This window comes from Aythya ferina (genome assembly GCF_964211825.1).
Source record: "Aythya ferina genome assembly, chromosome: 2".
Lineage (NCBI taxonomy): Eukaryota > Metazoa > Chordata > Aves > Anseriformes > Anatidae > Aythya > Aythya ferina.
The window spans coordinates 86989796-87007409 of record NC_140297.1 but is presented as its reverse complement, the minus strand read 5'-3'; the positions used below and the strand labels follow the sequence as shown (position 1 = coordinate 87007409).

The following is a 17614-nucleotide window of genomic DNA, read 5'->3' as shown; positions in this document are numbered from 1 at the left end:
AGTCATCAGTGGAGGTCTTTGGCAGTTATTCATTTATTTATTTCATAATGTGTAGAGCAACGAAGTATGCTAAACTTTTGTTCTTAATTTTGCAGAGAATATGGTGTAAAGGAAGCTTAATAAAGTGTGTTAACACTTCTGGTCTGTGGAGTCCTTTTCCTTAGGTGGCTTGGAGGAGATACAAGGGAGGGCTGTTAGGTGGAACTGTGTTTTCAGTCCAGATGATGAAAGCCAGAGACAATTGTCTCTGCCACATACAGCATTTCAGCACCATCCTACAGTAGTCATTCTCAGAAAGAGCTGTCAGGCACTGTAACTGATTGTCTAGGGAGGTGGTGAAATCACCATCCCTGGGGGTGTTCAAGGAAAGGTTGGACGTGGTGCTGAGGGACATGGTTTAGTGGGTGACATTGGTGGTAGGGTGATGGTTGGACCAGATGGTCTTGGAGGTCTTTTCCAACCTTAATGATTCTACGTTTCTGAGTCTTATATCCTCACATATTCCCATTTTCCCCTCAAGGCTCTGCAGGTACCTCTGTTTGAGCCTCTAGATCATTCTGTGGCACAGCCCCACAAGGAAGTGCAAATCAGCTAATGTATGCCTGGAACTGCAAACAGTGAGCTTGGAAAAAAACTAGTACCTTGAGCTCCATATTGCTGGAGTTGACCAGGAAGCAAAAAAGGCTTTAATGCTGCTCATATAAGTTTCTTGAGCTATCAGCATCAAGTGATGGCAAACTGACTCTTAGGAGGTTGCCACCTTCCCCACCATTCCTGCTTGGAAGCTATTTGCTCAAGCAGTGAGTTCTGTCAGGTGCGTGGAAGTGGCTGGTTGGCCAGGCCCAGCGGATTGAGCTGAGTGATCAGCGCAATATCCAGCTGCTGCGTGGTGAGGAGTGTGGCACTTCAGCCTTAAGGCTCATTCCCACGTTGTTCGGTATCTTCAATAGCAACCTGGATGGTGAAACGGAGCGCGCCTCCCAGCAAATTGGTAGGCGACTCAAACTTTGAGGGAGTGGCTGAAAAGATGAATAGCAGTGCCCCAATTCAGAGGGATCTTGAGAAACCTGAGGACTGGGAAGCAGAAACCTCACACAGTCCAGTAAGGAGAAACACACAGTTCTGCATGGGGTTGGGACAGAATAACCACAGGCATCAGGACAGACCAGGTGAGCAGAAGGCCTGCTGGAATGGAGCTAGGGTTTACAGCAGGCACCAGCAGCGTGCTCTTGGTATGAGCAGGACAAGCCATGCTTCAGGCTGTGGGCCGTGTGTATATGAAAGTATGATGAAAGTTATCATTTGCCTCTGTTCAGCACGTGTGCGGCCAAGTCTGAAATAGTGTGTCCATTTGTCCTCTTCCCCTGTAAACCCTGCAGTTCAAGAGGACACTGAGATGCTAGAGAAGGTCCTGCAGAAGGCAACCATGGTGGTCAGAGGCCAGGAGCACGTGTACCATCAGAAGAATTTGAGGAAGCTGGTCTTATTTAGCCCAGTGGAGAGGAGGCCATGTAGTAGTTGAAGACAGTTGCAAAGGTGACAAGCTAAATTATTCTCAGTAGTGGTAGGGATTCAGTTTCTGCCAAAATATCCACAGATGTAAGACCAGGAACAAGCATAACAGAGTTTGAGGTGTTGGGAGTTGCCAAATGCATTACCCAACAGAGGCGAGGCTGCCACAGCTCCATGTCCTCAGGGCCAGAAAGTATCAGGGCTGAGCCTGTGTTCCTGATAGGCACACACACAAACAGCCATCTACAACACATACATGCGTGGCTGGCCACACAAATCAGCATAAACAGACACACTCAGCTCACCTGCAAACACAAACAGCACCAACAGCCTCATCCTGTTCCCCCACTCACTCCGATCAGGATGAAGGTATGTTAGTGGGAAATACATAAACCCGTATGTGCAAGGTGGGTCTTCCCAGCAGCTGGCCTCAGGCACTCAGCTTGTCCAGCAGCTGCCCCTGGATCCCAGTCTGCCCAGTTGGTGGCACCTGGATATACCAGCCCCTGAGTTTTCAGCCCTGCTCCAGTTGCTGGCACAGCCCTTGCTCACAGCCACACACATGAAGCGACAGACACACAGGAACTGTGCTTAGAAAATGGATGGCACCAGGTAACTGGCTCTGTATCCTTGCTCTCCTCAGCAGCTGGTACATGGGCATACAAAACCGAGAGGCCTGGTATTTTTAGTCTATTCTATTCAGATTTTCTCGAAACAGCTTCATTAATATATATATATATTTAGCATTTTGCTCATATAAGATTGTTCTGCAGTTTAAGAAATATATAGCCAATTTATGGACTACCTAATGAACTGATCACAGGAAGGATTATTGGATACCAGATACTTGAAAATCGTTAATTGTGCTTAGTCATCTTCAATATTCCTTCTGTTTCTTGACTAAAGAAACCTAACTTTTGTAAAATATTTTTGCCCCAAGTTTATTCTGTTTAGTAAAAACATATTTCCCTTCATGATCTGAAACAGTGACATAAACACAAAAACTATTTACAACCTTTTGCACAAACAGAATTATTGTCTGATGTTCACAAAAGGAATTTAGCTTCTCTATCTACTTCCCAGAATTGAAGTAATCATATGTAAAAATAACTATGATGCAGACTGGCCCGTGCACGTGCAGGCTGAGCGAAATGGCCTTCCAAGCATCCAGAAAGGAAAGTGAGAGTGTGGCCAGCTGGGGAAAGCAAATCTCTGTATATCACCCAAATGCTTTCTCGTTATTAGTCCCTACCTAGAACATAACTAAAGCGAAGTTTTACCTTAAAGAAAAAAAAAAAAAAAAAAAAAAAAAAAAAAGAATTGCTGGTGCTTATCAGAAGTAGATTTTGGGCTTACATTTATTAGCGATTGGGAACTTTAACATATTCTAAAGTATATGAATGTAGCATAAAATGTAGGGGAAAAATACTAAATATATAGCACAGCTCCCATTGTACATAGAGACTGATTTCCATAGCACCGTATTTTTCAGCCTAGGGAAGCATGCCTCTATGGTCATTTTGAATGGCAGCCTTTGAATGGGCTTTGATTTTAAATAAACCAGTGTTCTTAAAGGCTCTCCAACAAGCATTTGGAAAGGATATGAGTGAGGTTTCGAGGTAGTTTTGGTTTGTGGGAACAAGTCTCTAACCTCTGTTAACCTTCATACAGATTCCTCCAGGGAAACGTACATTTTCTACTTTCTGCTTCAACAGCAAGGCCAGCTGTTTGGCAACAAGGCTGGGCACTCAGCCAGAGCTCTACTTTATTCTAGAAGAGGTTTCATCTGTCCTAATGTATACTGTAAATACTCTTTTCTAACAGATCCGATTCGAAACTTTCCTGCGTGACTGATGAGATCTGCCCTGAGACATCACAGATCATTTCTCCTTCCTCGCAGATAACCAAAGAAGTAATTTCTGTGAGATTAAAACATTTTGCCCCTAATTCTTGCTGGGTTCCACGTGGCCCAGATGGGAGAGCTCAAAATGAATGAGAAAGTTTGAATTGGGTACAGCAAACTACAACGTCATACGGTACAAACTTCAATAAATTGTTCTTAGCAGCTACGTGGAAAGCTGAAGCAGAGCTGCCTATCCCATAGATAGCACAAACATGGCCAAAGTGCCTGGAAAACTACATCTGCCCTGTCCTCTAGCCCTGTGACAGAACCACTACTGGTAATGATCATCTCTTCAAATAATAGAACTCTTATGGCCAGGCTGGGTGTGCATTACGCACCATAACCAAGTTCTGAACAATAAATACTTTGCACTCAACAGGGGAAGGATTTTCCTTGTCACAGAGATGTAGAAAGGAAGAAATACAGGGCAAAAGATGAAAGAGGCATCTTCCAAATCCTCAGGACAGCAGCTCTAGACACAGTTTCTTTGATCATTCTTGCTCTCTCCACTTCTAGAAGGGATGACTCTGAAGTGGTCTGCACTTCACGGCCAAGACTCAGGCATGGATTTCTGCAATGACACTCTTGAAACATCCCAACAGGTAGTATGGGGTATAGATTGGTACTATGTGTTGTTCTCATAGGTGAGTCACAGGATGATCAATGTGAGGTGACAATCCCATTGGAGGTGGAGAGGGACTGACCTAACTTTACAAGCAAGGCGCTAGAGGAAGATGACTGTATCATGTAGGAATTGGCTGAGTCCTCGACACAACATCCCATAAGAACACTAATATCAGAAAGGGCGGCCTCTGGACAGCATGACCTAGACCACCAAAAAGGGAAGGAATAAACGTAAGTGTTTAAAAAAAGTGGCAAAAAAGTTGTCAGAGAAGCACTTTTCAAGCAGTACGTGATATTTATACATGTGCAGATGGAAAGGGCAGTAGAATGGCTTTATGCTCAGAATCACATCTGTGGAGTTGACTGCATTGCCAGTCTGATTACATTCATCCTAATTCATGGTAGATGAACTGAGAAAATAAGAGCCAAAGACCACACAAGAGTTGTTCATTCAATGCATTTTGTTCTAGTATTTTCTCCTACCATGCAAGACTCAGATCTCAACCCTCAGCACTGGCAGCCACATGGCTTAACTGAGTTCTAAGAATTTTGCACAATCCTCAGAAGCTCAAGGTTTACACTGTGTTAATGTCTGTCACCTAACTCCATGGCCAAGAGAGCACGTCCACCCAGCTACTGTCTAAAAAAAACCATTTATCAGGAACCTTATCTACCGCCATCTCAGGACAAACTACCTGGGATCAACTTCATGGGTATCACCAGGCAGCTCTGAATGAGGAAACAACTACAGCCTAGTTCCACCAGCCAGCTCTACAGCCATGAATGAGCACACCTGTCTTGTCTCCAGATGAACTTGCTGTTTCCAGATGTGAGAAGGAGCTCCATGCACCTTGCCACCACAGCAAAAGGAAAAGACTGCTGAGCAAGTTCTGTTTATGAGAGCAGAGTGAATGCCCAATTTACCTGCCCCATGGTTTCAGTCAGTACCACACCATTTTCTGCCAGAAAAGAGTATCCTGTTGGTAGCTTCATGCAGTAGCAGCTATGATAAACAAATAAACAACTTCTACTTAGAGTTGTAGTAGTGGAGGCCAGGCTCTTTGAAGGCAGGCTCATGGCTGCAGGGACCTTTCGCTCAGCTGTGGAGAACATCAGGAATGCTCAGGCCTTTCATTCAGCTGGGAACCATCAGTGAGCTGGCTGTACACCAGGTCTTACCAGAGAGTATCGCTGGCCTCTGAGGCCTCCTCGTTACCTCACAGGAGGAATCTGTGGCTGTTTCCATCCTTCTGGATGCTTTGAGCCTATGGTGTTTTTGAAGCATGGAAAATGAATGAAGCTGCCCCTTCATGAAGTTACAGGGTGCTTCACCTTGGCTTGTGGCAGCAGGAATGGCAGCCTCTCCTTGCATAGGCCCCTGACCTACCTGGACTGACAAGAACTATTCTCCCAGCTCAACCTAAGCAGTCATCACAAGCAACCACAAATCCTCAGCTGACATTTCAGTCCCCCTTCCTCATGCCTTTTCTGGTCTTGGCACAGTAAATGACTACTTGTCCATACAGTGCTTACCAGTCCAGGAGCTTGGAGTCATAGACTTGTTGTGGAACTGGTGCTTGCTGAGATTGGACACTGACTGGTGAACACACTCCTTAATTTAATTCATGTGGCCGTGGAGGGGAGATTGCCATTGAAGATAACTATCCTGTTCATTGCTGATACCTACAGACATGAGACAGAGGCGCTGCCGACATAAGAGGGCCTTGGGGTGTTCTGGTGTGTCTTGGTTGCCTTCAGCCTTCAGGATCCCTAAGGCATGTTTGTTCCTCTGCATGGGTGTAAGGCACCTAGATGAAATGGTATGGACAAACTGGAGAAGCCCTGGAAAAGTCCTATCTGATCTCTGGCCAGAGTCTGTCCATCCACTGAAAAGAATGATGGTGAGGCAGTTTACTGTGTCTCAGGGGAAGTAGAGGAAGCTGTAAAGGGGCTACCTGGTTCTGTTATTGAGCAAGGAGGTTTTGGTGCTAGAAAGCTTGAGTACTACTAGAAAGTTTGTGAGAGAGACATCTGAGTGCTGTCCTGTCGACCCCTGGCCTTGACTTTAGCTCCTTCAAAGACGAAATGGCAAAGGTGTATACTGACAGATGAGTCAGAACTGTGGGTTTTCGTGCCCCTTGGCCAACACCTCCATCTGACCACTCCATCTCCTTTGTTATCCTCCTTCCTAGTCCACATCTTCCTCCACATCAAAATAAATGTTCTCTTAGTGACTCACACTTTCCCATCCTTGTTCTTATCCTCATTCTAAAGGACCCGCTAAACCATGTTATTCCTTCCCATCAGTCCCCATCTAATCTATCCTACACCTGCTCCAAATTAATGTTATCTAAAAACCCTGGCAAAAAAAAAATATTGCTCTCCTTTGATCTTCTGCACTTTTCAGCTCACTTATCCATGGGCCAATGTTAATATGACTCAGGTCAGCACTTTCATACAGGCATCAAGTTGTTTCTCTTCTAGAGATCTTCCTGAGATGTCATAGTGATTTAGTTGAGGCCCAAGAACAGTTAAAGGTAATAGCTTTGAAGGTGGAGATACAGGACATAGAAATACTTAGGCAGGGGGAAGTGCATTGCAATAGAGTGCAGAACAAAAATATATAGGTATGTGCATGTGCTGCCTATAGATGAGGACTAGTGGGCAGGATAAACCAAAGAAAGATAATTAGGCAGCTGTCCACACAAGATCAATTAGCTTGCAGAAATCTGTACAAGATCAAATATGGCTTTGATCTAGCTTAGGAGCTAATAAGACTGAGCTTCTTCCTTCACCATGATAGTCTTTGCTGACACCCAATGTAACTTTTTTAACTCTATCCATAGTCATTCTCCTACGCATAAATGATTCTTCCATGTTTCGTGTTGAAGCAGCTGGTGCCCTATTGGGTGCCATGTGAACATGGCAGATGAGAGCTCAAGGACATATCCTCACTAAGCACATTTTATATCAGCTCTCTCATAAATTTTCCAGTACCTCTTTGCAATTTTTTATCCTGTCTTTTTTTTTTTTTTTTTTTTTTAATAGTATCTTTCCTCAGCAGAAACATATCAAAATGAACAGATGTGAAAGTAAGCATTTTTTTTTATTATTGTAATATTGTTCCTCGGAGGAATGCATTACTTACAGATTCTTTTCCCAGCAGAAGGTCTAGCCAGATCTGCTTTTTCCTTCCATTTCAGAGCATGTGCAGCCACATTCTGAACTGGGACCCCTTGCACTCGCCAGGATTCACACAGCCCTCAGCTGTCTTCTAAACAACAACCTGGAGAATGACAACTTAATAATGATCCCGGGACCTCCTTGACTGCAAACAAGAGTAAGAGAGGAATCCTGACCAGTTCCAGGAATTCGCTGTCATGAACTGCCAATAGAGTCTCCTTAAAGTGTTCTGTCGACCTGTCCTTCAATGGCAAGTTATCCTTCTTACAAAAGCAACTTCTCCATTATCAGGACATGAAGGCAGAGCACCTGATTTCTTACAACTATTCAGATCCCACTTAGAAAAAATACTTCCAAGAGCTTTACAGATATTTAACACAAACTTCCCCTGTTTATGATCTCTCTCATAGATATTTTTTACATCTAAAAATATGCATAGAATGGTCTTCTGTGCTTGTTACCAGAATTTAATTTCCATGTCTAAATAAGGCTTTGAATAAAGGAAGTTGTCCTCTAGACAAGGAAGAGAGATGAAATAGAGCATAAGAACAATTTACAAAGTTGCATAGACCATCCTTAAAGCAGAACAGGTAAATATTTTTGTCATAAAAAAATGTAAAAAATAATAGTGTTAAGAATATAATTGCTGTGTAATAAACCAAGACAAATCTTCATAATAAAGCAACCTTTTGAAAGTAATCCCCATTAAAGCCCCAAACGTATTAAGGGAAATACAATGTGGGTATATCAGTTACACGTTTATCTCACTTCTGCTGTAGTACAGCAAATCCATACGATGTACATACGACAAAAGCTCTCCAAGGCAGAGAGCTCCAGCAAGAAGCATTGACACACATTCAGCATTAAACACTGGTGGTGGGGCAAGAATCACACCTGGCTGTCCATGCAACCCCTCTCTCTCAAATTGCCACCCTGACTGCAAGTGTAATTGAGTGACTTGTGAACTGCCTCCCACGCTTTCTCCATTCACCACCCAGCTATTTTATATAGGCAGCTAGAAGAGGCTTTCAATGCGTATGAACACGCCTGGCTAGAAGCTGCAGCTGTTCAGCAGTTGATTTATCATCTGTTCAGCTTCTCTGACACAGGGGTGGCATCCTTTGTAAGACCAGGGGAAGATGGAGTGGGAAGAAGAGCCGGCTCGTGGCTGACAGCTGTTTCAGCCTCTGCAGTTTAATTCGCTGCTGAATATGCCTCAACACCCCAAACTTGGCGGAAGCTCAGCGTTCATCAGAAATGGACACTGAGCCAAGGGAAGGAGGACTGAGCAAAGTGGAAGATTTAAGGAGGAAAAGATGACACGATTTTAGCTTGTTCAGTGTTCCAGACCTTCTCTAATGGGAAACAGAAAAGGACATTTTGAAAAAGCTAAAAGCCTGGGTTTCTGGAGGACAGATTGCAAGAATGCCCCAAGCCATGCCTTGAAAGAACCAGAAACTCCAGTTCTGCCTTTATATTCACCTCCCCGGTTTGATCCTCTCAGCTTGAGAGATGAAAACTGTACTGCCCCTCTCATGTCCAGGAATGTATTTACTAAAAAAAATAAAAGTGTCAGGAGTGCAGCTAATGAAACTATCTCCCCTTTACCTCCTCCCCTGTCTCCTGGTGACTAGCGCACTCTGAGGGTCAAGGGTTAGAGATGCACCTCCTTGGCTAGACAACCTTTCTCTTGTGCTTCCATCCAGCTACAAAAAATAGTTTGCTCTTTTCTTTACTATCTCTGTCTTCAGTAGATACAGGTCTGATCAGAAATACTGCTGAGCCTGTCCCTGTGTCTTCTCCATGTCTTCTGTGGACTGCAAAGACTATGGAAGAGGAGCAGAGCCGGTGAGTGTGAAGGAGGCGATGCGTCAGAGGCTTGTAGAGACTGTGGATGGCCAGAATGAAGGTCATATGGGACAACATCCTGGAGTGGTGCTGGAGAACGTGAACTGCCAGAGAACCTGTCGGTCACCTCTCAACCGCTGCATTGCCCTGAGAGAATCACACCTGTGGCAACTGCCAACTTCAGAGAAGGGAATTAAGGTTGCATCATAAGGGTATGTTGCATTTTCATCTCATCATTTCCAGGGGTGTAAACTGAGCCATGTTAAAGGTATGAGACATTGCCTACTTATCTCTGTATTAATGAGTTCAGAGTGTTTGTTTAAAAACAGATTAATAGCGAGCATTGGGCAACACTGCCTTGCATATTCCATTTAGGTAGCCAACTCAGCTGCCATTATTTACTAAATCATATGAACTATTCACAGAATTGGAATTGTGGTCATCAGGACATCAAGGTCATCAACCACAAGGTTACCAAAGACTCCAGCACTGTCACTGTTGCCAAATCAAAGATGTGTTTGGCTGAAGTTGAAACCAAAATACAAGCTTCATCCAGAAGGGAGCTGTGTGGTTGTGTTTCCTGTGAAAAACAGCCAGATTGAAACACTTTATAACAGATTAATTAAATGGCCTCAGAAGTAGTGAAACCACAGTTTTAGTCATTAGTTGTATCACTTTGACTACTGCCTTCAAATTCTACCTTAAAGAAACAGAAGTCACTGAAAAGAGCAGATATGGGAGCATTGTGGTACTGGCATGAAGACAGGCAGTGCTGGTGTGAGGCATTTTAATATGACATTAATAGTATGAATCAAGCATTTGCTTTTCCCCACAGCAGGCAAGGCATTCTGCCTCCTCAGATTAGGATCATAATCTCATTCTCATTATCCAGGTCCTTACAAGTTCATCAGTGGGAAGGAAGATCTTTCAAAAAAAAAAAAAAAAGCAAATTTTTTGACAATCAAAACTACATGTGACTTTCATACTTTCTGGGAGTCTTACCTTCAGTGTATATTTTCATTCAGTAAAAGACAACTGAATTAAAATCAATAAGGCTTTTTATAAAAATCAGTCCTTGCAAAGGAAATTCTCACCACCTTTACAGCGAATGTCTCATTTTAAGGAGACAAGATGTGAAACATGCTTTCCTTGATTATCTGTTTTACATATAGTCTTGGAAATCTTTTTGATCCAACCACTAAACTAATATGCGTTTTTTTTCCCGTCACTTCCTTCCCTCCTTTTCTTTCCTATTCCATGGACTTCCAGGTATTTTGTAAGTCAACAGATTTCTTAAATTCTTTTAGAGTGACACTGTTTCTTCCACAGGTCCAGGTCCAAAAGAGGACCTTGAACTGCAATATCTAGCAATGGATTCATGAACAAATTATCTTCCAAGCTCTGATTTTGATGGAATCTCTCTAAACAGAATTTTAACAAGAACAATTACTTTGACTGATGAGTGTTAAATTATTAAAGAAAAATTGTATGCTAATATGAAGTAGTAAATGTATTGTAGGCCATAATATCATGAGAAGATTGTTTTCCAGAGTGCAACTGCCTTGTATATTTAGATATTAACAATATAGTTATATTCATTAAATACCTTGATCAATTGCATTCACTTATATTTGTCTCCAAAATCATGTCCCAGTGTCCCCAAATGGGAAAAGAATGGGACATCTCTCCCTTTTCTGATCAGAAGGAACACAGAAAGCAAGACATTAATTTCTTCCTGCTGCCGTAATAACAGGTTACTGTATTTATGTGAGAGCTTGGTCTGTTATATGCAAGATTATGTTATGGATGCAAGATAACTTTAAACAACTGAATCAAAAATTCAGATTTCTTAATGGAGAGTCTAGAAACAGGAAAGTAAGAGCTGATGAGTAGGTAGAAGATGATAATTTTCCTTGTCCTTGTGACATGAGAAGCAATTGGCTGCTGTTGTTTCATATTACACACTTACAAAAGAAAGCATGTAAATGTCTCCTCCTTTTCTGCAGAGATATTTCACTGACCTGCTGCAACCTTCAATCATCATGAGATACATCAGCGGACTGGTGTGTTAATAAACCACTGTTTACAGATTTATCAGAGGAGACTTCTTTCCTCTTCATATTCTTAAAATGTTGAGTAGGTCATGAACCTTGAGTAGGTTGTGCCCCAAACTTCTACCTCATGCCCACTATTACACATGGCATTTGCTGGCATAGAAAGAACTGACAAAACACCATTGTACCATCAGAAATTCTGAATAGAGGAATGCAGTTAAAACCAGTGAGAATCAAACCCTTCTGAGAAGATGGTGGCTACTTCAGGGAACAGCCTGGTCCTTCCAAAACAGTATGGGGACTGGTGAGAGTCCCTAGAATAATGTGTTTCTCCTCAGTCAAAAGCTGCTTTTGAGTTATTGCTTCTTCAAGCCAGCCAGGTCTCTGCCAGTTAAGCCTCAAAATGAAGGTGGAGATAATTTTAGCAAGGTGGGAAATCAGGTGCTGTGTTTTTAAGGATATCGGCAGGGCAGGGAAGAATAAAATAAAATAAAATAAAATAAAATAAAATAAAATAAAATAAAATAAAATAAAATAAAATAAAATAAAATAAAATAAAATAAAATAAAATAATCAGATCACGAAACAGCAGAGCTTGGAATTGCCTCCATTTGGTGCTTTTTTGTTGTCGTTGCTTGTTTTTAACACTGAACAATATTTCTTCATTAAGATTTTTAACAGGGCAGCTTGAAGTTGTGATCTTTACCTACGGTGTGACAAGTCAGTACATGGCTAAAAGGGGTCAAGGTCTGGGCTCTGTGGTGTCCTGGCTCTGGGTATTTCAGAGTGGATCTACAAAGTAAGCACAGGCTGAGGTGTGTGGAGATGCTGCTGATTCCCAGGTCCTCTCACTAAATCTGGGCCATCTTGGAGGCAAGGATTCAAGGTATTTGGGGATATGGGGATAAAAGAGTGTAATTTTGTGGTTGACTTCTCATGGCACACATATGGGAACAGAGGTGACAGCCCTGTTTGTGTGTCTCCAGGTTAAATTAACGTTATCCAAAACCCTCTGGGGAGATGAACTGTACAACCAAGGGCTCGAGCAGCTGAACTCCGTGCTGTAGGTCTGTGTCCCGGGTTGACGGGCAGCGCGGTGAAGGTGCTTTGTATGACAGGACCAACGGTCCTTCCCCGTGCCCGGGCTGCGGTTAGTCCACCGCGAGCTTTTACGTGCGGTGAGTCTGTTACTCCTGACGGCAGGTCTGCTTCTACAGGAAAAGAAGCGAACGGCCTGCTGCTTGACTTCCAAAAGAATAAGATAAATAATAAGGAGGCTCCGTGCAGCTCCCCTTTCCCTGCAGTTTAAGGGAAGGGAGCCGCCTGAGGCACTGACGTTAGACCGTCCCCTCACAGCACAGCGCCCCCCACCCGGGGCAGCGCCGCTCTGCGCAGGCGCGGCAGGCTCGGACTCCCCCCTCCCCTCCCTTCCCCTCCCTTCCCTTCCCCATCCCTCCCGATCTTTTCCGAACCCTTCCGAAGCCCCTTCCCGGCCGCACATGCGCGGTGAGAGGGGGGGGGGGGGGGGGTGTGCGTAAAGCATCGCAACGTCCTTCCCGCACCCCCCCCCTTCTCCGGCGGCGCGCACGCGCGGTTGCCGGGGCGGCGGGGCCAAGGGGACGGGCAGGGGGGTGCCGGTTTAAACGGGGCGGCGCATGCGCGCTGCGCCGCCTGGCTCTGCCTCGGGGGCCGCCACATTGGCTCGGCGAGGGGAGCGCTGCGGGCAGCGCCGGGCCCGCCGTGCCCTGCCCCTGCCCGTCCGCGTCCCCGTGCCCGTGCCCGGCCCCATGCCCGTGCCCGCGGCCCGGCTGGAGGCAGCGGCAGCGGGCGCGGCCCGGCGCTGAGCTGCGCTGCGGGCGGAGCGCGTGGATGGATCCCCGCGTGGCCTGGATCCAGCCCGAGCAGAAAGGCCCCGCGAATGCGCTCTGGATGCAGATCTGGGAGACCTCGCAGGGCGTGGGGGGCCGCGGCGGCGCCGGCTTCCCGCACTACCTCTGCCTCAACTCCCCGGCGCTGGACCCGGCCGCCGCCAGCAACGCCGCCAGCAACGCCGCCAGCAACGCCGCCGCCTCCTCCTCGCCCCCTGCGCCCCGCGGCCACGGCTGCGCCCGGCTCGGGGCGCCCGGCCCCGGCTGCTGCTCCTCGTCCTCGCCGCCTTCGCCCTCGCCGTCGCCGCCGGCCCTGCTGGCCGGGCTGCTGCCCGCCGGCACCGCCGTTGCCCCCCCCCAAGCCCCAGCCCCAGCCAGCGGTGGCGGTGGCGGCGGGGAGGGAGGGCGGCGGCTGCAGAAGTCGCCGTCGGTGTCGTCGTCGTCGTCGTCGTGCTCGTCGGTGGAGTCCGGCACCGAGAGCCCCGGCTTCTCCTCCTCCTCGGGCTCCTGCGGCGGAGGCGGCGGCTCCTCCTCTTCCTCCTGCGGCCCCCGGGCGGCCGTGGCTCCTCCCGGGCTGCTGGGCAGCGGGGCCGGGCCCGGGGAGTTTTTTAACTTCCACGAGAGCGAGAAAGCGAACAGTGTGAACGGGCACCACCCGCCTCCCCCCCCGCACCTCGCCCGCGGGCCCCACCACCCGCCGCCGGCCTCCCCCCAGCAGCACCAGTACCACCCGGGCCGGAGGAAACGGGAGAATAAAGCCAGCACCTATGGCATGAATTACCTGCTCTCCGGCAGCCGCGGCGTCGCCGCCAACACCTCCCCGCACCAGCAGCGGCAGCCGCCCCAGCCGGCGCTGCAGAGCCCCGGCACGCCCTGGAAGACGAGGAAATACAGCCCGGGCGTGCAGGGGTGAGCAGCCCCTGCGGGGAGGGTGGGCAGCGGTGGCACGGGCTCCTCCCGGGCCGGTTTGTGGCACCGGGGCTTAGGGGTGGGGGGGCAGGAAACGGGCTCCGTGCTTAAATCGCCTCTGGGTGGCTCCTGTGCTGGAGCAGAGCCACAGCGGGTTAGGCCTTGCCTTGGGGGAAGTTGAGGAGTGAAGGTGTCAGGTCGCTGTTGAGTGCCTCCTGCAAGGATTCAAGCGTAGATGGGCAGGGGAAGCTTTTCTGACCTCCTAGGGGTCGATTCAGCTTAACAGGGTGAAGTGGAGGGCATCAGTCAGTTCACAGGACCTCAAAGGAAGCCTTTGCAGCAATTTTTAAATGCCTCTGCTCAGGCTGGAACAGATGGGCAGCTTGGGAAAGTGTTAAGGACATCCACTGTAAGGGAAATGCCCAGCTCTGGATGAAATAAATGGCAAAAGTCAGTGTGGCCCTATAACGTTTTTGAAGGAAGCGTGCTGCCTCTAAAGTAGACCCAGCCAGCTGATGTCTAAACTGAAATCTTCCCTTCCTGAAGAGTGAGAACACCTTTTTATAAAGGTTATCCTCTTCCAGGACCATCGCTTTCCCGTATGAATGGATAGCTGGGGAGTTGATTCAGCCTGCTGTGGAAGTGTTTAGGAGGACTGGAGGTTGAAGAAAGCACCTCTGGGGTGCTCTGTGAGACTTGTCTTTCAGCTGTCAAATTTCAGTCAGCAAGGGATAACATTGCTTTCTAATTTTAAGGTTATCCTAGTCACAGAAAAAGTGCTAGCTGCACTGATGGACTGTAGAAGATTTCTGATGTCATTTTGAAAATATTCTCTTGGAACTACTAAACTCCAAAGCTCTTGGATGCAAGTGGGAGTAAAGGCACTACGTATCTGTGGAAGGAAATAGATAACAGGGTGCACTTCCAGAGCTGGAGAAATTGAGCAATTTGACTGAAGAACAGAGTTTTTCTTTTCTCTTTTGGGCGGTAGTAACAGGCATTGGGTGCACTGAAGTTATTCGGAAGTATTAAATGCATGTATTTAGAGTTCTGTTTTTGCAAACCGTAGCCTCTCCTGCTGGAGGTCAAGATTCGACTACTCTTTTTATTCCCAAAGTGACGCTGTAAATGAAAATTGCTGGCAGGAAGCGCAGATGCGTGTTTAAAATTCTAATAGCATCTCAAAAACAGTCAAAGTTTCTTTGCTTTATTCCCACAGATACGCAGCAGAATGCTTGCTTAACATCTTAATCAGTGTAAGACAAGTCAGTGCCACTGAGGCAGGGCTACGGGCAGACAGGTAACAGAGTTGCCTGAGGTCATCAAGCAGGGCAGCGGTGAAGCTGGGAATCAAAGCCAGATGCTGCAAGTTCTGTTCTCTTGCTGCTATAGGCAGCACCACCTTTGCTACCCACATACCCTTCTTGTCTTTTGTCTTCTGCCCTTTTGTTTTCTGCTGGCTTTCCCTTAATGAAGGTTACACCGCTTATACTAGGGAAGTTCGTAGAGAATCCACATACAATGAAGTTGTTTAGCCAAGCTTCATTTGCACTATTCAGTTGCGTAATACAGGTTGCTCTTTAGCTGAGGAGTTGATGCCAAGTTGTTGGCTAAGTATCTTTTGAAAGTGGGAGCTGTTTCCTGATCTTCTGTCCAGAATCCGTGCTATTGCACAGAGACCTGATGCTAGGACAGGGTCACTAGGGCAGATAACTGCAGCGTGTGATCCCATGGTTCTTTGTGGTCTCACTATTAATTTGTCAAATCATTAAGCTTCACAAAGCTATGTGGAAGCTTTTCACAGAGCAACAGGGAGCTAGTCCTGGAGGACAGCATGGAAGTTGAGATGACAGGCTTATCTAAGAAACAGTTCTTGCCTTAAACTTTCAGTTCTGCTACTAAGGGTGAATCTTGGACAAACGTGTTTTCTGGAGCAATTTTTTGTTTGGTGTTGGATTTTTTTTCATGAAGTACTCATGATGGAAATAATACAAACATTGTCACTGATAGAGTGGTTTTAGGTGTCTAGTTTCTGCAGTAATTTCTGCCTGCTGGTGGGTTTAATTTCATTTTCCCAAAGCCAGGCTGGTGGCGTGTATGTTCAAATATATATAGTTTAGCTGTTCAAATAATAATGCACTGGGAAGATTGGTGTGGGAACAGATCCTTACAGCAGTTGCTTCTGGATCATTTTTCCTTATTTGTTGCCCAGCATTACTTGCAGTTGTCAGCTCAGCTCTGAAGCATCACTTCTCTAACTGTGGTGGTCTGTTGGCAGAGTATCTTCTGTGTGTCCAAGTGTTGTGGGAAACTGTCTAGACAAAAAGGAATCCCTACAATCTTCAGTTGCAGGCTGCATTAGGCATAGGTAGGAGCAAAAAAGGACTTGATCATAGATGCTGTTATACTCCTTATAGGCATGAATGTTACCTGGTAATGATGTAAAGCGTGGTTTGCTGTGTATATTGTTCTTTGCAGAATGTCATTTAGGTGTTGTAGAAAAAACAATAAGCTCGTGGTGTTCTGTAGCCTCTTTTGGTAAGAGGCAAGGCATGGGTAGGCCCTGCCTGTGCTCTTCCAGGATATGCAGTAGGACTTCTGGTGAAATACTTGTGTGCTTTGAGGTAGTTCTGTGCTTTCTCCAGTTTCTCCTTCAGAGCTGGAGATGGTCTGTCACAGTGCATGGCATCGCCATTTTTTTCAAAGGGATCATATTCTGAGGCTCAGTGATGGTAAGTATAGTGATTTTTGGCAATGCAGAGTGCTGTAAAAGGCTCTGATTTGCTTTATTTTATGTACAGTATTCCTTTTTCTCTAGAGGACTCATCTGTTGCTTTCACCACCTCTTGACAGTAGCATGCCAATGGTTGTGCTGTAAAGGAAATACTCTCTCATAAAACAAAAGTGTGAGAATAGCCGTGGTTGATTAGATTTCATCCTAAAGCTGTGCTTTAGCTTGCCCTCTGTTGACCTGTATGTCTGTTCCCAGATGTTTGGAAGATGGTGAGGAGAATGAGCTTTATTTGTTCCACTGCTTCAGTGGAGTGATTAATTTAGCACCAGGGTAAATTCCAAAGTGCCTGGGTTTAGATTAGGAGTGCAGCAGAGAAGGGAAGACAAAATGATTGATTTCAGATGTGAGCAGACAAGCGTCTTGTTATGTGACTAGATTAGCTCAAACTTCTGTGACTTTTCAGAACAACAGGTGATTCCTTGCTAGTCTGAAGTACATCTTAAGCGGCTTTAAATTAGATCTACAGTCTTAGTCGGCTTTCTTTGTACATCAAAGTAATAGCTTCTGTTTCTATAAAGTATGTATTTAAAACATTTGAAACATGTTTTAAATATGTTTCGTATAATATAAATATATCTTAGCATTCAGAGAGCATGAGGGTGCTGAAAGTTTATTTCAGAATGTGAAATTAAGCTATTGTGAACTTCTTATTGTGAACTCCGCTGCTACGTTTGCACTGCTTGTGTAAACAGGAATATGGCAATTTCTCCTAAGATGCTAAGATGTAGCTAATGGCTTGTGAGTAGTATAAAGTCATAGTTGATTTAATTCTTTTTAATATGAATCTAACCAAGTGAATAAGGAATTGACATATTTAACTGTATAAGCCTGTTCTGCTTGAAACTTAATTCAAAATATTCAGATTAATTGTAGACATTGAATAAGATTAGTGCTGCAATACCTGGCATATCTACTTGGT

The 17614-nt window shown here is 45.7% G+C and overlaps 1 protein-coding gene across 5 annotated transcripts in view; it reads left to right on the top strand.

Moving 5' to 3' along the window:
- Positions 1 to 12676: 12676 nt before the first annotated feature.
- Positions 12677 to 17614, top strand: part of TENT4A (terminal nucleotidyltransferase 4A) — a 59742-nt gene continuing 54804 nt past the window's right edge. For 2 of the 5 annotated variants that reach the window (XR_014689723.1, XM_084509984.1), the window contains exon 1: positions 12679 to 13901. Coding sequence is in view for 4 of the 5 variants with exons in the window: in XM_084509984.1 (XP_084366110.1) it covers positions 12994 to 13901 (908 nt within the window). In the remaining variant the exon portion in view is untranslated. Of the gene's footprint in view, positions 13902 to 17614 lie in introns of all 5 variants that reach the window. The other 3 variants (XM_084509982.1, XM_084509981.1, XM_084509983.1) reach the window with 3 other exon arrangements.